Raw genomic sequence first — 26192 nt, 5'->3', positions numbered from 1 at the left:
TTCAGCTGTAGGTATTGTTTATATATTCTGGGTACTAGGCCCTTATTAGATTTATGATTTATAAACATTTTTTCCTGTTTTTTGGGTTGTCTTACCACTTTCTTGATAGTGTCCTTTGCATAAATGTTTTTAATTTTGATGAAGTTTAATTCATCTGTCTTTTTATTTTGTTGCTTATGCTTTTGGTGGCATAGAATTAGAAATATTTTGCTAAGAATTTTTACATCTATCATCCTGAAAGAGATTTGTCTATAATTATTTTTCTTGTAAATTCCTTGTTATAGTTTGGAAATATAATAGGTTGTGCTGGCCTCAAAAAAAGAGTGAAGTTACCTTCCTATCATTAATATTTTCTAGAAAGTTTTGCAAAATATTGGAGTTATTTCTTCCTTGGATGTTTAGAATTCACTGGTGAAAACTTCTGGGCCTTGAGAGTTCTTGCTAGGAAGTTTTCACATAATAGATTCAATTTCTTTAAGAGGTATTTAGTTATTCAAAATTTCTATTTCTATTTGTCTGCTTTGGTAAATTGCATTTTTGAGGAATTTCCCATTTCATCCAGATAGTCAAATTTATTGGTATAAAGTCATTCATAATATCCTCTGGTGAAGTTTTTCATGTCTGAAGACTCTGTAGTAATAACCCGTTTTTCTTTAAATATTGTTAATTTGTGTCTTCTCTCTTTTTTCCTTAATTAATTTTGTAAGGGGTTATCAATTTATTAATCTTTTCAGAGAAAAAACTTTTCTGACTTTTCTCTGTGTATGTTTGTATCTACTTTATTGATTTCTGTTTTTATCTTTATGTCTGTCTTAAGTTTGATTTGCTTTTCTTACTCTAACTTCTTGAGGTAGATGGTTACATATTTAGATTTCTGGATTCCTTCTTTTCTATTATACACCATTAAGATTATACATTTCCATATAAATACTATTTTACCTATAGCCAACCACTCTCAAACTTTTTAAATCATAATTTTATTGAGAGATAAATCACAAAGCACAAGAGTCACACTTTTGAAGTGTACAGTTTAGTAGCTTTTAGTACATTCACAGTTGTGCAACAATCACCACCATCTAATTCCAGGATATTTTAATTACCTCAAAAAGAAGCTCCATATACATTAGCAGTCTCTCTTCTTTCTTCTTTCCCCTAACCTCTATCAACCACTGACTAACTTAACTTCTGTTTCTATAGATTTGCCTATTTTGGACATTTCATATAAAGGGAATCACGATATTTGGCCTTTTGTGTCTTGCTTCTTTCATTTAGTGTAATGTTATCATTCATCCACGTTGTAGCATGTATCAGTAATTCATTCTGTTTTATTGCCAAATGATATTCCCTTGTACAAATATATACCACATATTTTGAGAAACTGCCACAGTGTTTTCCAAGGTGCCATCCCACCAGCAACATATGAGGGTTCCAATTTCTCCACATCATTACCAATACTTGCTATTGTCTATCTGTTATAGCCATTCTATTAGGTGTGAAATGGTATCTCATTGTGGGTTTTGGTTTACATTTCTCTAATGACTAATGATATTGAACATATTTTCAAGTGCTTACTGTTCATTTTTATAGCTTGTTCAGAGAAATGTTTATTTGAATCCTTTAGCCATTTTGTAATTGAATCATCTATTCTTTGCTCCTTTTTTTCCTACTTTCTTGCCTTTTTTTTTTTTTTTAATCCTCCTATGGTAACTTTTATTCTTCTATGAGTTCATCATTTGGTAGCTTTTCCAGAAAGGTCTTCTGGAGCAGGGGTCCCCAACCCCCAGCCCATGGACCAGTATTGGTCCGCGGCCTGTTAGGAACCAGGACGCACAGCAGGAGATGAGAGGCAGGCAAAGGAGGGAAGCTTCATCTGCCGCTCCCCATCGCTCCCCATGGCTCGCATTACCACCCAAATCATCCCCCCCGCCTCCGTCCATGTGAAAATTGTCTTCCATGAAACTGGTCCCTGATGCCAAAAAAGGTGGAGACCACTGTTCTAGAGGGTTTCCCATCATCCTATATGTATATGCACACACACACACATATATGTGTGTGTGTGTGTGTATATATATATACATATATACACACATACATACACATACACATACACATATATAGTGTGTGTGTACATTTTTTCCTGCTCTATGTCAAATGATAGTTTAACTGTGTAAACCATTTTATCTTGATAATTATGTTCCACAAGCACTTTAAATGATACAAGCTGATTGTGTTTATATCAGTGTTATCTCCTTGTGGGTTATAACACTTTTTTCCCTTCTCAGATAGCTTTTAAGATTTTCTCTTTATACGTAATTTCTGCAGTTTTATTTAAATGTCTATAAACTTATTTTTATTTATCTTGCTCAGTACTCTGAGTGTATGTTAAAATTGATAACTCTTGTTTATCTTTTATTCTAGAAAATCCTTAGTGTATCTTTTTTAATATTCCTTCTCCAACAAATCTTCTATTCTTCTGACACTCCAATTAAGCATATATTTGTACTTCTGCATCTAATCTCCATCCCTCTTAATACTTTAAGAATTACTCCTTTTTCGCGCTACACTCTAGCTGAATTCTTTAATACTAATGTCCAATTTGCTGCCTCTCTTTTTGACTGTGTCCATTCCAGAGTTTATCTTTTCTATTAACTTTTCATTTCAGTCAGTGACTAATTTTTATTTCCAAAAGTTCTACCTGATACTTTCATAGAATTCTTTTTTTAGCTTCATATCTGTTTTTCCATTTTAAGGATGTTTTTGTTTTGAAGATAATCACTTATATGAAAATCTTTTCCAGACTATTCTATAATATTAATTCATCTGGATTGAAAATTTTAAGTTGTTGGCTTATTGCTCACCTATTTACTCTTAGTTTCATTCATATGTTTTGATTCCCCACCCTCCGCCCCCACCTCAGCTTCAGATTTCTGTTTTGGTGGTTTTCTTCGACTGAAATGATTTTTTTATCTGAGTTGCCTAGGACCTGAGTCTAGAAATAAGTTTTACATTACTTGCTAAGTCTTCTCCCCCAGAGCAACATCAGGGAAATTTTGGATACTTCCAGGTGCTTGTAATGAGGCTGTATCTAATTCTCTTTATGCTGTAGGCAGGAAGCTTCTCATTACCTATTATGCTGTAAGCTTTCCCCCCTCTTCTTTCATCCGTCCTTCCTTAGTTTTAAGCAGTGAGGGTATTGCCCACAGACAGCCTCTGTCTGCTTCTGGTCCTGGGCATCAGCAACTCCAAAACTTTAGTCTCACATGCTTTGAATTTTCATCAGTTTCTGCTTTACGCTATGTTTATCTTGTTTTAGATATCACTTGATATGTGTTTAGATCAGAGTGTGGGCATTAAAGTGTAAGCTCAGTACATCACATTGACTGGATGTTGAAGCATAGGAATCTTTGCTGAAGTGGGGGATTCTGGTCCCTGGAGCCCAGCCTCCAATCCCTGGTATGGCATAACGTGTTTTTGGAAATTTTGGCCTCTCCTTGGCATGGTGTAGTGTGAGGGGTCTGCTACTAGTGATCTCTGACTTCTCTGACTTCTGTTCCCTTCTTATTAACCTCACAGAATCTCTGTACTCTCCCTTCTTGTTGGCCTCTCCCTGTACCCTTTGTTTTTTTCATTAGAGTCCTTGATGGTCAATTAAAGAAGCCATCCTTAGTACCTAAAAAGAGTGTTCTGTCCTGGAGGGAAAGATAATATTCATACTCTTCCATCAGGTAAATGAAAGTAATTACATTCCGTATGTCTAATTCACAGAAGAAAATGAAGAAGAGCAAAGTAGTTGAATGTTCAGTCTTTCTAAGTAATGAAATTAATGACCTCACTTTTCTAAGAACTTTATTTCCTCTGCTGGAGTGCCCTTCTACTAGTCCTTTGTGTGCCTGATTTCTGATGAAATCTCAGCTCAGATATCACCTTCCTCAGGGAGGAGTTTAATTCTGTTACTACTATTACTGTTACTATTTCCAGTGTCTGGAAATTATCTGTATTACATATTTTTGCATTGCCCCTTCCCACTAGATTATAAACTCCATGACGATGGAGGCCATGCCTGTCTTGTTTATTATAATCCCCAAACACCTTGAAGCATGGCCAGCACTTAGCACATGTTCATTAATTACTTGGCCAGTGAATGGATGGGCTAGTCCTGTCCCATTCAGAACTGGCCACTCTGATGAGAAATAGCATACAGAGCACTATGTGAGATCACTAGATGGGAGGGCTAGTGGAGATCATTCAATGGACACCTTCATTTTACAGAGGAAGGAGGCAAGACTCAAGACTTGTCACAGTCACATAACTAACTAATGGCCAGACAGGAAACAAGGTTGATGTGCCACATTTTGAAGGAGCAGTGGTACTTGGGCCTGGAACCCCTTGCACGTGGTTGGTGCTCAGTAAACATAAATGCACTGAAGAGACTCTAGATCTTCCTCTGCTGGGTGTGTAAACTGGGATAGTCACTGAGTCTTTCTGGGACTCAGTTTCCCCATTTGCAAGATGAAATATGTGTGCTGCTTATTTTATAAAGTTACTGTGACAGTTAAGTTGGATAATTTAAAAGGATTATTTGGCAATTCATGTGAAGACCTTGTTTGGCAGAGGCAGGAAAAAAAAGCTTAAAAGAAAGGTCACTGCCTTTATGCCAACTGTACTCGTTGTATAGACAAAGAAAGATTGATGTCCAAAGAGAAACAAGAGCTAAAGAAAGAGTCAAAGGCAAGGAGAAAGTATGAGGAAAGGCTGGTGGTATAAACTTAACATTATGGTGAAGGACTTGGGCACGGACCCCTTTCTGTTTCTCTGTGGAAATGTTTTTGTAACTCAGAAACTTGATAGAGCTGTCAGAGGAATGAAGTCAGTAGTGCAAATTTTGAAACATATGTCAGAGATCTGTCTGGGATACTGTGAAATCATCAAATTTTCATCAAAATGGAAAACAAAGACTAAGGAGTCGTAGGTGCTTTGGTTTAATTTATCCATTATTTATTGGTAACATTTCCTGTTTCCTGGAGTCATGTGGATGTCATGGGGCAGGCTGGGTGCCTGAGCCACATGGGGTTCTGGAAGGAAATAAGACGGGTAAGTGGATGCTGTGTAGCCATCATCATGGTCTTAAGAGTGTGGACTCAGGACTGGATGGGGTCAAAATGGAGAAATAGCCACTGGAAAACCTGATTTGACCACTAGGAGGTCAGTGGTGACCTTTTAGAGATCAACATCATATTAGACCTAGGGACAAAAATTAGATTGAAGACTATAAGTGTGCAAACTGAAGAAGGGAGTATAGACTGTTTTCAAGAATTTGGGTGGTGAATTTTCTTGAGGTGGGCAGGGTCGAGAGAACAAATTTGGGTCTGTACGTGACACAGGAGAGATGAAGGAATATTTTTCCTTCAAGGAAAAGAGTACACTATACACACAATGTTAAGGAAATCTAAAGAAAAGAACTGAGTGGGGATGGATAAGATTATTGAGATCAGAATTTACTGGCATTCTTTATGAGGGAACCTGGTCTTAGACACCGGTCTAGCTCAGACACAGGTCTAGTTGACAGCCAAACCAGTGCCCTTCCTCTGTATCTGTACCCATCACTCTATGTTTATCTCTTTTCTTATTAAGAAATATAATTTTATTGGAGAATACCTATTTGGCTAGAGAGGGAAAGATTAAGGAATATAAACTAGTTGGGTCAGATTATAGTATATGACAGATAATTCACTTTTAAAGAGTAGAGAAGAACCCCTGTGGTAACTGTCTATAGTACTAGGGAAGGGATTAATTATCGGGTTCTGAGGACCTTGGTGGGTTATCTATGATGGGGTCTATTACAGAGAGGAGAAGTCAGATGTTGAAGGAGGAATCATGAATTGCAGTATCATGGGAGCTAAGGAAGGTGGGTTATGAAGCCTAGAAATCATGGGAGGGATGGATTCAAGATGTATTAAGACTGTATGAAACCACTTGAAATCAGAGAATATAAGGTCTAACTTGACAAAACAAACCTAGAATGTTGAGGCAGGAGGAATTTGGGGTAGTTTGAGGGATGAGAGTAAATGAAGAGAGCATTGATCAGAAAGAGTGTCCAGGACTGGACTGTATCAATTATTATCCTCACAATTTAAGGTAGCTATAAATTCCAAGTTGTGGTAAAAGTTTTCTCTGGGTTCCCCCCTCAAATCTCTTAAAAAGAGGAAGGTTTGGGCTCTTCCTCACCTGGTCCTTACTTGAAGTCCAGCAGGGGAGCCAAGTTCCTACAATCTTGGTGCCCAAATAAAGCTTAGAAGTGTGGTCTGTTCTTTGATGTCAAATCCATAGTTGAGCTCTGTAACCATCACAGGGCCCAGAAGAACATTTTCAAAGATCTCATAAAAAAATGAGAATATGTGAAATGGAAGGAGAGACTACCTTAAATCCCTAGGGTTCTCTGTGTTCAGAGGTTTTTTCAAATTTGACCCATTGGTAGACTTGAGGAAATGGACTGAAAATTGAAAATTAATAATTTCTTTGGCTAAGCTTGAAACTGATTTCTGTTTGTCCATTTTACAAAATTAGCTATTAAAAAGTCACTGTACTTAAGAAAGTTTAGGAAAACAGAAATAAGCAACCATATTCATATCACCTTAACAATGTAACTTAAAAGTATTAGTGGTTCCTTTTCATCCTTAACAATACATATATATCTTTTCACAGCTGCAGTTAGCTTTCATGTAATTATAGGTCTTTTTGACTTATTTTAAACATGTGATATTGTCCTATGGTTTCCAAAATTATTTTAATGTTTACAATATTCCATTGATTGAACGTGCCATGATTTATTTACCTATTGCCCCTACTGTTGGGAAAAAGGCAAATTCCAAATTAAAAAAAAAAAAATAACACTGCAGTAAACAATTTTGGGTCTATACATTTTCCTTCTTGTCGATTATTTGTGGGGTCAAAGTATGTGTTATTAACTCTGTTTTACAGAAAAAGAGCAGATACTAGTCTTTTTTGAAAAAGTTTATTATACAAACATGAACACAAAAATGATAATAAGAAAACTACAGCTACAGTACCACCATCTAAATAAATCAGCTTGCTTCATTTTCAGTTTCCCTAGAAGTCTTGATTCAGGTGTATACATCATTTTACACACTCAACATTATAATTTGCTTTACTGTAAAATCCTCACAACGCTTTTGAAGACAGCATGCTAGTCCATAAAGTTGAACTAACCATGATCTAAGTAGCCCTTCCTTTCAACGGGTTAGGTAGTGCTGCTAATTTTTCCCATCTTTAAATCCTGTTGCAATGTTTATCACTGTTGCTAACAACTTTTTCCTCTTCAAATATTGTTGCTTGGATGAATTTTGAAGATGGGATTACTGGGCCAAAGGGTATGAAGAATTTTATGACTCTTTAAAACTACTGACCAATTACTTTCTGAAAATACATACCAGTGTCCACTCCACTGCACCAATGCAGAGATGTGTATTTGTCTCACCTTTCCTTTTTGATAGAAAAGGTAGGCAAGTTCCTTTGTTTTTCTTGAAAAGCAGTTATTCATTCTGTGTTACATCTTCCAATGTCTTAGAATGGAAAAAAGAGTGTATATTTTTGTTTGTGTGGATTACATGCTTATTATTGGGTCATTTATTTAGTGATGTCTTGATGGTTTTCTTATTAATTTGCATGAGTTCCTATGAGCACATACTTTTTAACCGTTTCTCTTATTTACTGCTACTATTTTACTGTTTTAAAAAGAGTTCTCTGTGTGGCGTGGTGTGAGAGAAGCAAGAACTTAGAGAGTTGCATGTTTGAATGTGCTAGTCTTTCCTCTTGGCAATTTCTTTGGTCATCCTTCCTCAAATCATAGGTAGGTTGCTGGTCAATTTCCTTTTTTTTTAAATCTTTTCCACAGCTCTCCCATATTATGTTGTAATTGGCCTTTTTATATTTCTGTCCATCTCTAGACTCTTGAGATATTCACAGGCAAGGAGTGTGTGTTATTCATTTAGAAGAGAATAAACATTCAATAGATACTAGATGAACAAAAATATTTAACTCTGATCCACTGGAGGTATTTTAAGGTGGGAATCTGAAACTTCTCGCCAAAACAACTGCCGATCAGTTTTCCTAGTAACAATCAAATAATCAGTACTTTTTCTATTGGTTTGTAATGGCATTCCACCTACCTGCTTCCCTGGCACCATGTACACCTCATTATTGTTTATTTCATATCTGCAGCTGTTTGTTTCATTGTCAAGTTTGCCCACTTGTGAGCTGAATGAATGCAGAGATCACCATCTTGTTCTTGCTCTCTGTTCTGAGGTGCTTAAGAACAAATGGTAGATTGAAGTGATACATTGATATAAGACAAATTCGTAAATGCACTTGAGTCTATTTCTGGGTTTTCTGGTCTGTTCAACCATTTCTACTTAGATACCTGGCACTGGGCTAGGCTTAGGTGATAAAATAATGAGGAAGCTGTGCCTTTGTTCTTGAGCCCTCATTCTAGTGGTGTGAGCAGAAGAATTGATAGGTTGCTTCAGTACAATGTAAGCTGTGATAGATGTATGTCCAGGGTTCCCTAAGAGTACAGAGAAAGGGCTGCTCGCTCTGTCGAGAACGCAAGTCAGAGAAACCTTCTGGGAGGGAAGATGTCTGAGCCAGATCTTAGAGGGTGAGCAGGGGTAAGCCAGACAAAGAAAGGAGAGGGTGTTTTCTAGGTAGGGAAATAATGCCAAGTACAATTGATCTGTGTTTTTATTTTTGAAACATTACTATCTTCATTATTGCTATGTTGTGCTTTTAAATAGTCTGTTAGGTTTTTATCATTTTAGTGGCTTTTTGTATGGAACATTCCTTGCCTTTTTAAAAAAAATTATTTTGCCTAATAAAATTTAGAATTATTTTGTTTACTTCCCAGAAAATTTCTGTTGGGATTTTGTTAAATGTGCAAATTAACTTGAAGGAAATAAAAATCAATTTTAGTCTGTTCAGCTAAGAGTTAGTCTCTTCATTTCATATTTATCTCTCAAAATTTTACATTTTTTAGCCTAGGTTACAGCAGATCTCATGATAGTTTTTCTTTATGCATAAAGTTATGAATGTCTGTATGCATGAACATTATATGTAAAATATATGAGTTAATGTCATAAAAGGTATGTTTTGGATAGAATTTCCTAAATAAAACTATTTTACTTAAGAAACAAGCACAGGCGTTTGCTTTGTTAATTTGGGCTAATTTCAAATTGTACATGATTGAGGTTTTCTATTTTTCTTATGAGGAAATAACATGTTGCTATAACATTTAAAATTTTATTATGTGTCTCAAACTTTTGTTCTCATGTTTTTCAATATTTATCAGCAGTTTTGTCTTAGATTTTTGTTTCTACTTTTTAAGATGTAAAATTTAGAATTATTTAGGCCATCTTATATTTATTATTGATATTTGCTCTTTCGTTGATTATTCTGAAATCTTAAGTTGAATGATTTGTTCATTTATCTATGATAAGTTTAAATGCTTTTATCATAACAGAAGACTGCTTTGGCCAAATTGCATAATTTGTACTGTTTTTAATTCTTTAAATAGGCTGGGTTCCTTTCTCAAATCACTAATTACTTAGGGAAGTGTTTTTCAATCTGAAATTCCTGGGGTTTTATGTTAATATAAAACATACCATCCATTTCTGCTTTCAGAGAATATAGTCGGAAAAGTTTTCTTTAATGTTTTCATTTTGAGATTATATTTCTTTCTTTTATATGATCATGGGACAAAGAGAAGTTTCTTTGATGCCATGTGTAGGGGTGTGTGGGATTTTTTTAAATGCTTTTCCAACTTGTAAGTTATAAGATAAAGAGCAATTAGGTTTGTCAATTTTTTCCTTATTCTTATACTTCAAAGTTGTGGATTTTTGGCTTTTGTTACTCTCCTGTTCAGTATAATGGTTTAATTATGTATAATCAGCAAGACAGGAACTTCATCATTATATATTATTAATCTTAATCTCCCCTAATACTTTTTACCATGAAGTCTACTTTAAAATATTGATTTTCTTTTTATTCAAGCTTTATAGCTTAATTTTTGCCCACCAAGTCTTTCAATGCAATCCTTGACTTGGTCTTTTAATAGATTAAAACAGATGGTTTAATGTTATAGTTTCTACCTTGATTTAATATCTATTATCCTAGACATTGCCATTGCAAAATCTTACTTCCAATTAAAACATACCATAATTTGGAAGATCCTCTTCTCACATTTTATATACTCATTTTACATTCTAAGAGGTTCCTTGCAATATCTCACAAGGATTCTATCATTATGTTTAATTACTTGCGCCAGGGAGTCTCAAAGGCTGATCTGCTGTTTCTCCACTGATGGGTTAGGAGGGTCTTCAGTGGGGGCTGTACATTGATCCTGAACCACAAACGTTTAGTGTTATTGAGGATAATTAAAACCAGCATCCACAGACTAAAATTAACCTGTCATTGGACTTAATTGGAGAAGCGAATTCATACATGCTACTCACAAGCTTTTTCTGAAATGTGTTTATTTCTCTGTACTCTGTTTCCCGTTCCCCAGCTCTGTATCTTGGGCCCTTTTCCTTGGATAAAGTGGGGCTTGGTTGCTAATTGAACTACAGAGTTTTTACGTCTTTTTCAAAGGAGTCAAGTTGGAGGAGATGTAAAAGTTGCTGATTTATACCTATTTGCCTCTTAAATATTTCATCTGTTTTCTAATTTTGTAGTAACAATTATGTCAATTAGTTTGACTCATCAGTAACAGGCTTTCCCTCTCATTAGTGTTTCTTTATCATTTTAGCTCTGCTTCAACATGTTTTTCACCAATGCATCTTGAAAGGTGATTTCTCTGATTTCATTCTCTTTGATTTAGATGTTTGGGGATAAGTTTTCCCCCAAAATGAAACCATATAATAAAATTATGGCATCTTTGGAGATAAACTGCACCCTGCCTGTGAATAAAATTTTTGTCATAGCCTTTTACCTTTGAGGATTCTGTAATGTTGCTTCAGCGTCCTTTGTAGTCAGGAGCTAAATTTGATGGCATGTAGCCTACGGTGAAAATACAATTGAGAAGGCACACAGGTTGTGTCATGTACTGGAGATGTAAAATTAGTCTTCGATTTCCTAGATGAGGAAATGATCTCTCTACCTTAACATGTAATTATGAGAATCTATTTAGGTATGTCATTACTCCTTTATAAACTTCAAAAATGAATATAAGCATTCTAGAGTCCCAGGTTGATAGGTAAGTAGGTAAATCATAGTATCAATACAATGTAGGATTATAAAAGAAATTAGAACAAATTAATGGGGGGTTCAAGGAAGAATGATAAGGGTGATAAGAGAAAAGATGATATGGGAATGGGATCTTGAAGGATGATATCCTGTGATAGGGTGGTGCTACATGGAAGGACATTCTAGGTGGACGGAATAGTATGTGCAAAAACATGGCACTCTGGAAGGCCAGGAGAGGTGAGAGGCTGAAATGGAGGATTGACTGTGGTGTATTCTGCCATGATAGGGGATTCGGGTTAGGGTATTGTGTGGAAGAGGATGAAAACTGGACCAGGGATGGGCAACTGGCTTAAAAGGTGGCTCATCCATAAGGCTGACCAGGAACGCTCAGGTAGCCTGATTAAAAATATTTTACCTGATAAGAGCAAGCAGACTGGCTTCTTCAATGATTTAAAGATGGGAGTGGTAAACTATAGCAAAAGAAGCCTGTCCAGGTCTCTAGGAAAGCAGTAGAGGATGGCTGTTCCCTTACCTTCACCAAGTGCTGGGGACTCCCCAATTCCAGGCCATGTATTACCTTATAATTAGCTCTCTTTTATAAAGCAGCCTGTGTGACTCTCTTCCTAAGAACCACAGTGGCTTAACTAACATGTTAGGCCACTGATCAAAGAGATGCAGAGGAGAAGTTAACCTGAAAATTTATTTCTGTGGCAGAGTCAATAGGAGTAACTGATTTATCAACTGTGAAAGTGGAATTCCCTAAAGAAGTGGACAAGGGTGCTTTCCTTCTTACCAATCATTATTTTTATTAATATATTTTACAAGACTGCAGTTGAAATAATATTAAATACAAATTTTTTTATACAGAAAGTGTAATAAAGTTAAAATAGTTCCTTGTAATTCATAGCATTATTGCAATGCTTACAAAATTTTTGCATAGAGTGTGCAAGGATTGATGTTATTCAAAACAAAACTAAAAAGCTCTTCTTACATCACACCCAAACCCAGAGAAAAACAACCAAATCAAATAAAAAAATAATCCAAAGGCTGAACTCAAGTGCTTTATGGGAATGGGCTTCCTTTTTCAAAATCTCCAAGCAAATGGGACTTGTATGACCTTATTTTTACTGTGTAAAGCACCAGAATCTGGCTTCTCCAGGAGTGCATTTAGCCAGTGCAATGATGGACGGTCCCCTACCTTTCCCTTCTCAAACACGACCTCCTTAAGAAATGTGTCTCTGCTTCTTCGTGGCCTCAAAAAGAGAGAAACTTGATTGGGGAGGTGGTTAACAGATGGAAAACTCTGTTCCCCCCATCACCAAACACTGGATATAAATTAGGGTAGTTTTGTGTCCACCCCAAATTCAGATTTGCCGACTGTTCCTTCTACTTTGCCAGGATCTCTCCTCTCTACTAGGGAACCTGATTGCTGGCTCTGGTGATGTTAGTTCCATGAGACCCTTTAAAGGTACCCCTTCCTGATTTGCCATTTGGACACATATACCAGTAAAAGAAAATCCCTGAAAGACTTACCCTAAAGCAGGATAGTTGACATTTTTTAGCTCATGCCATTACTAAGGTTTAAGGGGTGGTTGAGTCACAGCAGCACGACAGAGCCCTGGTTGGCACTGGGGTTGACTGTGTTAGGAGCAGTGAGAGGCTGTGTCCACAGCCCTCCAGGGGATCAGATATGTGCTGTTGAGAAAGCACAGAAAAGCAGGTTGGACCCCACCCTCTGCTGCTGTGGTCACTCAGCTCTGGATGGGGGCAGGTTGACAGCAGGACCTGCAGGAGGGCATACTGGTTTAACCTGTTCGGATGGTCCCTGGCTGAGTTAATTCTTCAAAACGATTTTCTCTTTTAACTCTTAGAGATCAAACCCTGATCCCTTGGCTTAGAAGATGAAAGTGCCCTAAAGCCACCAAGTTGTAAGGAACTTCAGATGCACTCATCTTCTCTGTCAGTCGTTGGAAAGCCACAAACCTCTTTTCTGAAACTAGGACACCAGTGTCAAATGTACAGGTTCAAGGTTAAAGGGTGCCACTGTTGCAACAAGAATTGGCAGGTGGGTCCCATTTCCAACTCAGATCAATTGATAGTGATGGCCTGAGTGCTTTGGTGAGAAAAATTCTGCACATGGGGAGGGTGATAGGCCATTAATGATGACTGACAAGGTATGAGGTATGGGACTCAAACGATTATCCCACAGTGGCCAGCTTGGGTCCTGAATGCCTAATGCTAATTGAATTCTTTCTCGTCTTATTTTCTTGTAGGGAAATAGGGATGATCGAGTTCCTTTCTATTTATTTGATTCTTTTCTAGAGTCTTGCCACAACTAAAAGTAGGGAAGAATAATAACCAAATGGTATCAAAGACCTCACCTAAAATAAGACATTTGTCTTTCAAAGTGAGGTTATAGTGGAAGGACAGGTATGTGAGCAGAAATGCTGATTTGTTTAGCCGCAACTATAGATCGTTGAGTATTAAAGTTTTCTCTTAAATGTAAGGCTGACAACCCAGGCAACTTCAAATTTGTAAGGACAAGAAGCCTGACTTACTTAACAATAATCACAGAACAAACTATTTTTTTTTTTTTTTTGGTTCCAGATTCTATTACTCAGACAGATCTTCTATATTTTCACCGTAGGTATCTCTCTTTCAGTACTATATGCTGTCACAGATGAGAAACGATAGAAAGAAGGGAGATAAAAGTTTTATAGCTTGATCCACCCAAGAAGGACTATTCTAAAAACTGGTAGGAGACACTTCTTAACAGCTCGAAAAATAGTTTGACATGTTGGTGACTTCACAGCATAGTGGCCTGGAGTTAGACCTACATTCCAGCTCTGGCTTTTTCTAGCTAGTGGCTTTGAGCAAGTTTCCCAGCCTTTCTAAGCCTCAGTTTCCACATCTGTAGATTGGAACTATAATGGAACCTAACTCAAAGGATTGTTTTGAGGATGAAATAAGTGAATGTGTATAAAACACTTAGCACAGTGGCTAGTACATAGTAAGTGCTCAATGAATATTAGTTAATAAAATATTATAATTGGAGAAATAGAATCCAACTCTTGCCATGTCTTAGTATAGGCTTTGGGTCCAAGGAGACCTCTTTGACCTTATGCAAAATTCATGGGTGTGATTCTTTTTGAGGAGAAGTTTCAGAACTTTGCTCAGATTCTCAAAAGAACCTATGACCCCCAAAATGTTAGGACCTCATAAATTACATGAATATGGGGACTAAAGAAGCACCAATGTCTTCTCTGTCAACAAATATCATCTTCCTGCCCTCAGACAGTCCTTTGCTATACTGCTCCTATGTAACCTCATGGATCAGCTTGGGATTTAGAAAATCTGAGCTCTCTCTGATTTCACCAAAATAACCCAAATGTAGAAGTAGGCTGCAAAGACAGTGGAAGAAGTGGGACTACTAGGCTAGTCTAGGAGTGCAGAGTAGATTTTATGTAAGACAGATGTTTCCTTCGCTTTTCTCCCAAAGAGGGCAGCCTCATGCTTGTTTTATTTATCTGACCTTAGCTAATGTTCAGCGACGAAGCAAATCCCTTCAGTCCCTAGTGAGGGTGTCCAAACGCCTAATGAGGCATTTTGGAACACTATTCTGGTTTCCCATTGTGACAGCTGGATTTGGACTCTAAAAATACTTCTTGCCTATAGCAACTTTTCCTCTGTTCAGTTGCAAACCTCATGGAAGTGGAACTGATATTACTACTTGTTGGGCAGAAGTTAAGGAGACAGCATTGCTGTTGGTATGTTTGAGACTGTTTACTGATGGATTTAATAACATCGTTAATGCTGTTCCGACATCACATCTCCTGTTGCATCCTATTGGACAGCTCTTTTTTTTTTTCAAGGGAAGATGCTAACTTCCTACTCTGTCAGTATCTATAAAAGGAAGGTGGGGGGGATAAAACCAAAGAAACTAGCCCATGGAGCATGGGTCACCCCAAATGGGATGTTTTCTTTTATCCTTGTGCTCTAACAATGCTCAAAGGAGGACATCCCACAAGTAATTCTTTTCCCTTTGCCATACAGACCTGTCTTGAGAAATTTCAAGGACTCTATTATGAAGAAAGCTTTTAAGAACCATAGAAATCACATTGCTTTTGAAAGTGCTAATGCGTGCGGTGTGCCTTGCCGGCTGAAGCAGGGGCTTCAGAGTGCTTTATCTCTTATCAGTGGTTTAGCTTTGTGAATGAGAAATTCAGAGGCAACTGTGTAATTTTAAATTCTGATTACCACAAAGAAAGAGATGCATCTGACATCCCAGTGCAGTAGGTTTGACTATTTTAATGGAAATATGTTGGGACTAGGGGAGCCTTCCAAGGAGGAGAAAGTGATGAAAGACCAAAAGAAAGACATTTTATCTTTGAGATAAAAAGCCTGTTTTCTAAGGTTGTTTCTTTTATTATGACTTTTTCCCCCCACCTGCTACTGGGGCGCCATGCAAATGTATCATTCCAGGAACTGCTTTGTTATCCTTTTTGTGCCTAAGATTTCCTGGAGCAGAGGAAAGAGAGGAAAGGGGTTTTGTTTACAACTCACTTAAATTAGATTTTCACCTTTCAGAGAGCCTTAAAAAATAAGGATCAAGTGCTTAGATGGATATTTACCTCCTTGGTCTAAACATCAGGCTACCTTTTGCCTAAAATAAACAAAAGCAAGACATTCTCATGTAGCTGTTCCTGTGAAAGGCCAATTTAATCCTCTTTTAGTTGAATCCAGATAAAATGCTGAAGGACTCCTTTAACTAATGTTGATTAGGGTCTGGTAAATGGTGGGTATTTTTATTTAAAAAAAAAACAAAGCACCTTTCCTCCCTAACAGGAATACTCATGCTTACAAAGAATCATTCATAACTGATGCTATTTTAACAATATTGAATATGAGTATAAAGCTTTGGATTAGCAATAGGGATGCTGACTGAAGGGGCAAATCTCTGGTAGGAACCTGCCTTACCACACAGAGGCAGAGATGCTGGAATTCCAAATAGATCTTTTTTTTTTGTACTCCTCCTACACCAAAGAACAAAGACCCAGATCCTTGCAAACAACATCAAACTGGCATTAATCTGGTCCCCGCCCCCCACAAATCCCAGCAACAGATTCATGAAACAATTCTACATTTTTTTGTCCTACATATTTTCAGATGTTCCTTTGAATATTTCTAATTATTTGTTGGTCCCACCAACCCTTCAGGCCTGATGCGGTTGTAGGAAAGCGAGTCCTCTGTGGGTGTGAATAACCGAGGTGATGGATGACAAAAAGATATCTTAAGTCAAAAATACTCTTCAGAGGACCATGGAATGGGCATCTTTCTGGAATATGGGAAGGTGAGATGAAACCCTCTAGGCAGAGATTGCAAAAATAGACTCTTCAGGAAAGAGACTCTAAATCAAAGGACCCCTACTTCACTTCTTGTCACACAATGATGCTGACCGAAGGAACCCCCTATATTTATATATGAAGGGTTCTAGGAAGAACATTTTGGAGGATCACAGCTTTCCTCTTCCACTAAACCCTTCCCTAATTCCATCTTCCCTGTTTCCAAGAATCCTGTGAGCCTGTGTTTCTCAGACAAGTGAATCTCTTTCACATGCAGTGTAAGGCGGACAATCTTTTCTATAACCACATATTTATATTCCCAAGCACGCATGGAAATGTAGTGCTGTCGTCTTTCTCTCCTGCTGTGTCCAACACAAATGAGGCTACAAATGACCTCTATGTCAGGAGTCAGCAAACTTTTACTAAAGAACCAATTAGTAACTATTTTATGTTTTGTGGGCCAAGAGGTCTCTGGCACAGATATTCAACCTTGCTGGTCCAGTATGCAATCAGCCATACATAACAAGTAAGTGGACGGATGTGGCTGTGTTATAATAAAACTTTATTCACAAAATCAGGTGATGAGTCCCATTTGGTTTCGGGACCAGAGTTTGCTGACCCCTGTGCTAGAGTCAAGCGTCAAGCAATCTTTGGTCTATGGTGCTGGATATACAATGGAAATCATCCAAGGGAAAACTGACCTAAAGGAAGTTAAAAGCCAATTCAAGTTTATAGGCTCTGTCTCTTGGGTAACAGAAAGATACAGCTTTGTATCAAGTTTCCACCTAGACTGATGTCACCAAAAGGGCTTTGAAAACCTCTTAAGACTAAACTTTAACAACTTATTGAGCAGATATCCGATAGAACTAGGTGCTAAACATATTTGGAGATCAACTTTTAATTTATAAAACTTTTCTGAAGAATATTAACATACTGGAACTTCTAGAATATTGAAAATTCATTTAAACTCTTTGTTATGCCACCCATGCTTAATATATTGAGAGATGTGATTTTCTAGAAGATATTGTATATGAGATTAGAAAGGATCTCATTTTTATAAATTAAAGGTATCAGATTTTAATGTAAAAGAGATTTTTTTTTTCCAGAATTCAAGTAAAACTTTTTCTCATGACCATGGACAGGTATTCTAGTTGGAGGAAGTTGGGAGAAAAAAATGTACATTGAAGGACTTCATATGCAATTACTGAATTCTAAAGTCTGAACTGAAATACATAATTTAATCCACGCCAAACTTCCTGCTCATTACCTGGTATACCATAGTCACTTAGCACAAATGAAAATCAGAATTTTATATCATGTCTGTCCCCATAGGCGCTTGATTTCTATTCTTGGTTGCTATTATTCTTTTTATTCTATTTGTGATCTGAGTGCATTTAGGATTAATTTTTGCAAGTGGCATCACACCAGTCTTGTTTATTGGCATAAAATTTCCAAGGTGCTGATCTCAGACTTTCATTTAACGATTAGAACAAAGTTAGATGAAAGAGGTTCAGGGAACCTTCCATTTCTTTGTCATCCTTAGAATATGTACTTGAGATGACAAAATGCAAAGATGGTCTGTCTGCTTAAAAAACAAACAAACAAACAAAAACCTTTGTCTTCAGGTATTTAGCCACAAAGGACCTTATAGGTACTACTGTTGATCTGAAAGGTATGGGGTAGATGCTCCCAGTCGCCAAGGAGGGCCTTTCCTGGCTTGGAAAAACCCTGGGCGTGGTACATGCAAATTCTGGCGGTGTGATCCTACAGGATATAAATAATACTGAGCCAGAGCAATTGGATATCTCTTTATGGTTTTCCTTTTTAGACCCTAGTGCTGCACACTAAGCAATTTTACGGTCTCACCCTTGAGCAACCCAATTCTTCCGTACGGATATTAAGCAGGAGTGACGGGGGGGAGCCTGGGGTCCGGGAGCCAGCAGGGCCACTGGTCAGGCTAGAACCATCCCTCCTCCCCCCACTTCTAAGTGACTAAGCAACACACAGCTTGCTTTTACCTTCCACATGTGCAAAACTCAGCCCGATGCTTGAGTGTCATCTCAAAAATACCAAACCTCTTATTCATTTCCTATGGCACATCTCCCCTCTGCTTGTGAAGTAAGAAAAAGCAGAACCCTGTTGAGGAAAAAAAACAACAAACAAATGCCATTCAGGCCTACAAATAGGACTTCGTTTAGGACTGTGGGGCTACTGCTTGCCAAGTGGCATCCAGGATGGTCGAAAGCAGTTTCGTCTCCCTTCCAGGCTCCTCGGAGTCCACATCTGTCAGCCACTTGGTTTGCCTACCAGCTTTTAAGATGCGCAGTCATTGTGAAACCCTTCCCCTCCAATCACTCAAAATAAACTACAGGTAACACAAGATAAATATAGGATGTGCTTCTCCTTGCTGAGTGCATTGTCGTAAGGCATAGGCACGTATCCCCCTCTTTGAACAGAGATGGTGTAATCCCCTGTCCCAGCACAAGAGCTGGCCAGGGTGACCCTGGAGCACGATGATGAAAGTGGGGTGATGGGAGGTAGCTGATGGCGGGAATTAGGGGAGCTGCTTCCGCATATGGGGGAGTGGGTACCGCTGGGCCCCCGGCGACACAGTGATTCTAATAAAGACACTTGACTCAGTCTATATTAATTTTCAGCGAGCATTTCTGGGGGCATGTGGTACTTTAGATCTGTGATTCTTGGGTCACTGTTCTTAGAGAAAACAATGGTCAACTTAGGAAAATGAATTTCCCAATACTGAAAAAATATATAAGAAGATTGAAGGCAGAGAGTTTGTGCATACCTTTAAAAATAAAACGCATGCCTCTAAATTACCTACCAGTCCCCAGAAACATATTTAAAAATAATTTGGTTTCCTACACCACTCTTTGATTTCCATCTCCAAATAGCTTCTCTTGGGGGTGGGGGTTCCACTCGTAAAGATTTGGATTGACCTGATCATTTTCGGTAGGAGTCTGTTGGATAAAGTCAACAGGAGTGAGGATGTAACAGATTTTGAGCCATTTTTTCCACTTTAAACAGAGACCTATTGCCCATTTATTCTTAGTCTGTCAGGCCATCAAGGAGCTTCTAGCCGACTGAGGAGCAACTATTTTCCTATTTTGTGCTGATTTACAGCTCCTGTTTTGACTGTGGGATAATACGTGAGTTTGAAGGAAGTAATAAGCTCACAGGAGTTGGGTGAGCCATTCAAACTTTGCTAAAATCCATCCTCCTAATTCATCCAACCACAAAAGCCCAATACATTTGGATGCAAAAGTAGCACAGCCATGTTGAGTTCCTCTGTCTGACTTCTACGGCACTGCCCCATCCTTAACTTGAAGAGGGAGAAGTTGGCCAGCTGCACGAAAGCTAATAAAGTGTCTGCTTTTACTACAAGGGTCTCAGCCCTTGGGTGTGACTTGCAAATTCCCGCCATCACTGCCTTGTAATGACACTAAAGGAAAAGACAGGCTGTTACTCACACATGTAGGTGAATATTCAGTAAGTGTCGATACACTGTGTGATTCTGCAGGGTCTGGGGAATATTGGGCCCGAATTAGTGTTTTGATTTTATCATGTATGTGGTGGGGTTGCGATGGCAATGACAGTGGATATCGCAGGGTCACCCATGGTTCCTTTTGTACTGAAACCTCATTTTATACAGAGGATATATATATTTATTTATATATATATATATATATATTTATATCAGCCACACACGCAAACTCACTCACACACACGCACACACACACACACACACACACAAAAGGTCTTTGATAGGCTTTCTGTGTTCTAGTAAAAATAGCTGGCAGCCAGGGTCTAAAGCCGAAAAAGGCCTGGGTGCTGCCGACAATGTCCATTATGCATCGTCTCTCACAGGCAGACACTCGTGTTTATCTGACAAGTGGAACCGGTTCCTGCCTGGGACAGGAATAATCTCCCATTGGCGCAGACACAGATCTCGAAGACCTTCTGCCTTGTTCCTGTGGGCGTGTAGGATCCATGAGGCAGTCTAGGTAGTTTGATTTTCGCAGCATCTAACTTAATCTAAAGAGAGGAAACAGGAAGGAAGAGTTAGAGCCTGTCATTTTATCCTCTTGATATCCCGAAACAGGGGATGAATGTTCAGTTGAAATCAAATGAGCACCTACTATGTGTTTAGAATTGTTGGCACTGGGAATTCAGGGATGAACAAGACAGATAAAGTCTCTACCCTCCCAGAAGCTTGTATTCTGGCCAGACATCGTTGCACTGGCAGTGTCATGTATATATTAGCATTTTGTAAAAGTGTATCATGTAGAATGTGAATGGATTCCTAGAGTGAAGTAAATTTGGAAATGAGAGGGTAACAATTTTCTTTAGGATGGGACTTCTCAGACCCTAAATACATCTATGTGCATGGTGGGCCTTCAAGAATATGCAGCACTTCCAGTCTTAAATGATGGTCAGGATTATAACTGATTCCTCCTGGGTCCACATTCTGATAACTGTAAACTGTATCTGTGATGTAGTCACTACTTCTGTGTGGTTTGGAGTCTGCAGCTGTCTACAGAGACAGTTTTGATAACTGAAAGCTCTATCTGACTAGCTCTTTTAAAAAACAAATATAGCATATGCCAAACCAATTAAAAGGCAGGCTTGGTACACAGAGGCAGGTGGAGACTGATAACCTGTATGTAGATATGGAAGGTGGAATAGAGTTTTGCTTTAAAAACACATTTTTTGGGGACTTCCCTGGTGGCACAGTGGTTGAGAATCTGCCTGCCAATGCAGGGGACACGGGTTCGAGCCCTGGTCTGGGAAGATCCCACATGCCACGGAACAACTAGGCCCGTGAGTCACAACTACTGAGCCTGCGCGTCTGGAGCCTGTGCTCCGCAACAAGAGAGGCCGCGATAGTGAGAGGCCCGTGCACCGCGATGAAGAGTGGCCCCCGCTTGCCGCAGCTAGAGGAAGCCCTCGCACAGAAACGAAGACCCAACACAGCCAAATAAATAAATAAATTAAAAAAAAACCAAAAAAAAAAACACATTTTTTCTCTTTTAAATAAAATCTTAAGTAGAAAAAATCACTTATGAACACGATAAAGCCACTTTCAAAAGTCTGCATTCAAATCATATTTTCTTTGGGGATTTGGCTTACCTTGCTTGCGAAAACACGAGCAGCTATTCTGTTCACCAAGGCGGGACTGTGTTGGGTTAAGAGAATGAATGTTTGCAGTCTCTCATCTCTTAGCCTCTTGCTGCCTAGTTAAGTTTTGGCTTGTTCTGATTTGGGATAGCTGTTAGATCCGACTTTTCCATTTTCAATGAAAGTAGAAACATACAATGTACACTTAAAAATGTCTACCAGTAAACTAAGTTCCTCTTTAAATAGACGTGTGGGATATACAGCTTAATTATACCAGCCAACTACATCTTACTTGAAGGTGATGAGAGAGTTAGGAAATAGCATTCATTTTTACAGACGTCCTTATAATTCTGTTCTTGCGATACATACTATTACCTCAGCTCTTTTACGGATAATGAGTTATAACTTTTATGTGTTGTGGGTTTGGCTTATAATCGTGCCATTCAACATATCTGTTCCAGAAATAAAACCTTCCGATTGGCTCTTTTTGCTGTCACACTGTAGGATCATTACACTGTAGGATAAACTTCAGAGGCAAAGGGAGTGATGCGTCTTAGGAAACACTGGCTCGTTGGAGCTGTGTCTCTCTGGGCTTCTGTTCCTCTCATGCTTACCTCTCCATCTTTGGACTCCAGTCTCAGCTCTGTTCTGCAGGTGGCTTCCATGTTGCCAGCTTCTGCATTTATTTCTACTCCTTTTGGGGCCTCCATCACCAGAGACCGGGTGGGGGACTCCAACCTGAAATATGCACAAGATTGAGATTAAAGATCCCATTTCACTGTTTTTAGTAAAGTTAGGAGGAAGTTGGTACTCTGAGCACTGAGACAACATTTCAGCATCTGGTCAGGAAATTCTAGCTTTGCGTGCCTCATCAACTTTATGAGGGTGGACATAACATATCTGGGCTTTATCTTCACTGCATATCACAAAGATTGTATGGAAGGTGTTCTAAGATCCTGGCTTCATTCTATCTTGCACCCAGTCAATTATGGCTTCGTTAGCATGATTAACCAAATTCTTACATAAGTTCTGTTTATTTCTAGAGTAAGGCAATCTCAGGTCTAAACTGAGCTTCCTGAAATTAGTAGATATTCTTTCCACGTTGCCCTACTTTCTTTGTCTTCCTGGAAGCAGAATTGGATAGAGGTTAAGAAAATAGACCTAGGAGTTGGACATGGCTGACTCAAACCATGGGGCTGCCACTGTATGACCTTGGGCAAGTCCTTCTTCCCTCCTCTCTTTTCCAAACTTTCTCAAAGCCTCAGTTTCCTCATCTCTAAAGTGCTTCAAATGGTGCCTGGCACATTGGAAATGTATAATTAATATGTGTTAATTATTACTATTACTGCTGTTACTGTTGTTATGATACCAGCAAATCGTAAAGAAATCTCAGGCCTTACTCAAATAGGCAATTGTCAAAAGAAAACTCAGAACAGATAAGTTGTTGCCAGGAGTTAGAGGGAAGTGGTCTGACTACAGAGGGACAGCATGAAGAATAGATGTTTTTTGGTGATAGAACTGTTCTGTATCTTGATTGCAGTGGTGGTTATGCACCTCCATGTGTTTATGCAAACTTACATAATTATACCCCCCAAGAGTGAATTTTATTGTATGTAAATTAAGTAAGTTGAGAGAAGGAGAATCGGCCACATTCTATGCTAATTATTAGGGTAAAAGAGGATAATGCTTCATAGAAAGATTTTTGCCTAACTCATTTTATGCAAAAAATATGAACTAAAACTCAACCATCCTCTAAATATTCCAGATTTTAATATTATCACCAAATTGAACTGAATGAAGATCCCCTTCTCTGTTACAAAGAAAGTATCCCAACTTAGGAAGCATGGACCTCAGGAGTGGCCACCAAGCCACTCGAAATCAGACCAATTCTCTGCATTTTATTTCTCCACTCCTAACTTTCAGACACTTTGAACATGTTTAAAAGGAACATCATCCTCTCTGCCAACTGCTGACTCCATGTTCTGCTTCTACCAGCCCCCACGGGTAGGACATACACACCCTCATGGGCATCAGTAAGCGGCGGGCGGAGCAAGGCGATCTGTGGGGCGCCACCCTGAGCGGTCCCAAGCTACATTCCACAGGTGCCAAGACAGGGCTCTTCCCCACTTCCCAGGTCTGGGTCCCTGAGGTGTGCTTCAGAGAGCAGGCTTCTCTACTGATTTCTGTGCTCCCCCTACAGTGGCTCATCCAGAGTCTTAAAGAGAAACAGCAGGTGTCTAGTCCTAAGCAAAGGATGAGCTTGAGCTTCTCTTTCACTCCTTCTTTCCATTCTGACCTCACCCCTTTGTGTGCGGCAAAAATCCCCTATCCTACCCTCTCGTCCTCACAAGACCTTCACCAAGTTGGTGCTGAGCCGGGTGTGGTTCTACCTCGACCTGTGGTTGACTTCCTTTGCCTGTGGTTTTTCTCACTCTAACGTCAGCTCAAGGAAGGGGGTCTTGTTGCTAGAGTGGCAGGGAATGATGTCTGTGCCGCACAGCCTTGTCTAGGACCTTAATCCAACGCATCAAGCTCTTCCTATAGCTCACGTCTAAAGTCTGAAGATGGTTTCCCGCCATTTTCTTTGCTTCTCTCCTATAAGGTCTGGCTGACTCACACCCCTTATCCTAGTGTTGTGTAACACCTTCTGTTTTCACTACTATTGAGACCTTTCCCCTCATGGCATAAGCTTCCCTTCTGACACTACTGCCAGCTCTCTTCCACATTTGTTCACCCTCTTCTCCAGGGCACTGCCATCCTCCCCCTTCCCCAGGGGAGAGCCCTCACGCCATCTTCTCTGTTCCCCTTCTTCCCTCCCTCTCTCCCTCCCTCCCTCACTGCATCAGATAACGCAGTTTTTAACTCATGACTTCTCCCTACTCAATCTATTAGTTCATCTCTAACCTGGACTGTTGAAACCTCCCAAGTTTTGTCTCTAATTCTTCCTTTTATTTTTTTCCAGTGTACTTGACACATCAAGTGAAGTCAGTTGTGTGTACTTCACACACACCTGAAGTCAGTTTTGAATATGTCACTTCTCTTATCAAAACCTTCACACATTTCTTAGAAAAGATAGGAACTCTTGGACTTATTTGCCCATTTAGAGCTTGAGCTGACCTATTTTGTTAGTCTTATTTCTTGCCATAAACGTCAGCTATGCTTTATTGAATACTCACTAGGTGATGGACACTGTGGAACGTGCTTTATATGTGTTACCTCATTTAATCCCCACAAAAATCCTATGCCTTTGGCACTCCTTCAGTCCTGATTGTACAAGCAAGGACGCTAAGGTAAATGACTTGCTCAGGGTTGCACACCTAGTAAAAGGGCAAAACTAAGATTCAAACCCAAGCATGTGGTCCAGTATTCCATATCACTTCCAGAAAAACTGGCCTTCTTTCCTGTCTCTCATATCTTCACGCCATGCTTTGTAATTAAATGTCAAATCTATCTTCATGGAATATGCACTTGTATTTCCAAAACTAGCCTCCATAAATAAGGGTAAGGTGGTAGTACTACATATGGCTCAGTGAGACATACTTCCTTCCCTACAATAGTCCTCACAACTTACTGAAAAGGTTGACATCAGTGACATCAAATTCAGGGTACGGTGAATGTGTTCATACTTGGTATGTAGCCTTCAAAGTGGATGATTCATACAAAAAGGTGGTTGAGAGGGAAAAACTCAAAATAGAAAAAAAATGTTTGGAGCTTGGAGAACTTTATCAGATGGAGTGTTGGCATTTCAGTCATATGAATTCACTTTATTCTTGCTGCCTCCCATGGGCTTTGAAATCAGCAGGAGGGCTCCCAGGCCAGAGAAGTGGACTCAGAAATAACTGCTGCCTTTTCCCCTCTCACAGCCTTGGAAGTACCAGGATGACAAGGAAATGGGCTACTCTGAAACTGTCTCCTAGCAGGAAAGGCTAAGATAAGGTAGAAATGACAATTTCCTGGCAGCAGAGACAAAGCAGTAACTGGCTTTGTGTTTCTTTTTTTTTTTTTTCTCAGAAATACTCCATTAATTTTATTTGCGTTCAAACTTTTCTTACGTATTTGATAACAGAGAAAGGTATATGCTACTAAAAATAATTGGTCCAGGAGTTGGCCTTTCATTTCATTTTTAATAGGAAGTGGAAAAATATTATTAGATGAAATCATACAAGGATCTTTACCTGTAGCTTTTATCTAGTGTTCATAGAAATGAGGAAGTCTCTGAAAACATTTCAGTTTCCTCTCAAAAACATGGCCTACAGATGATTATTGAGACTAGTTGAAAATACTTGCTTAAATTTAAATAGTTTTTAGTATTTCCTACCAATTCTTTTTTTTCTTCTTCTTCTTTTTTTAAACATCTTTATTGTGCTTTGTGACCACCTAGAGGGGTGGGATAGGGAGGGTGGGAGGGAGGGAGATGCAAGAGGGAAGAGATATGGGAACGTATGTGTAGCTGATTCACTTTGT

The 26192-nt window shown here is 38.9% G+C and overlaps 1 protein-coding gene across 1 annotated transcript in view; it reads right to left on the bottom strand.

Annotated features, from left to right (window-relative positions):
• Nucleotides 1–13788: 13788 nt before the first annotated feature.
• SGCD (sarcoglycan delta) overlaps nt 13789–26192 on the bottom strand; it is a 418508-nt gene continuing 406104 nt past the window's right edge. Inside the window, exons 7-8 of the mRNA XM_036847060.1 lie at nt 22343–22466; nt 13789–20645 (exon numbers count right to left, since the gene is read on the bottom strand). Coding sequence (XP_036702955.1) covers nt 20472–20645; nt 22343–22466 — 298 coding nt within the window. The 3' untranslated portion in view covers nt 13789–20471. The remainder of the gene's footprint in view (nt 20646–22342; nt 22467–26192) is intronic.

The sequence above is a fragment of the Balaenoptera musculus genome, chromosome 3 (assembly GCF_009873245.2).
Source record: "Balaenoptera musculus isolate JJ_BM4_2016_0621 chromosome 3, mBalMus1.pri.v3, whole genome shotgun sequence".
NCBI lineage: Eukaryota > Metazoa > Chordata > Mammalia > Artiodactyla > Balaenopteridae > Balaenoptera > Balaenoptera musculus.
The sequence above is the reverse complement of the archived record's forward strand: the minus strand, read 5'-3'. Positions and strand labels throughout refer to the sequence as shown.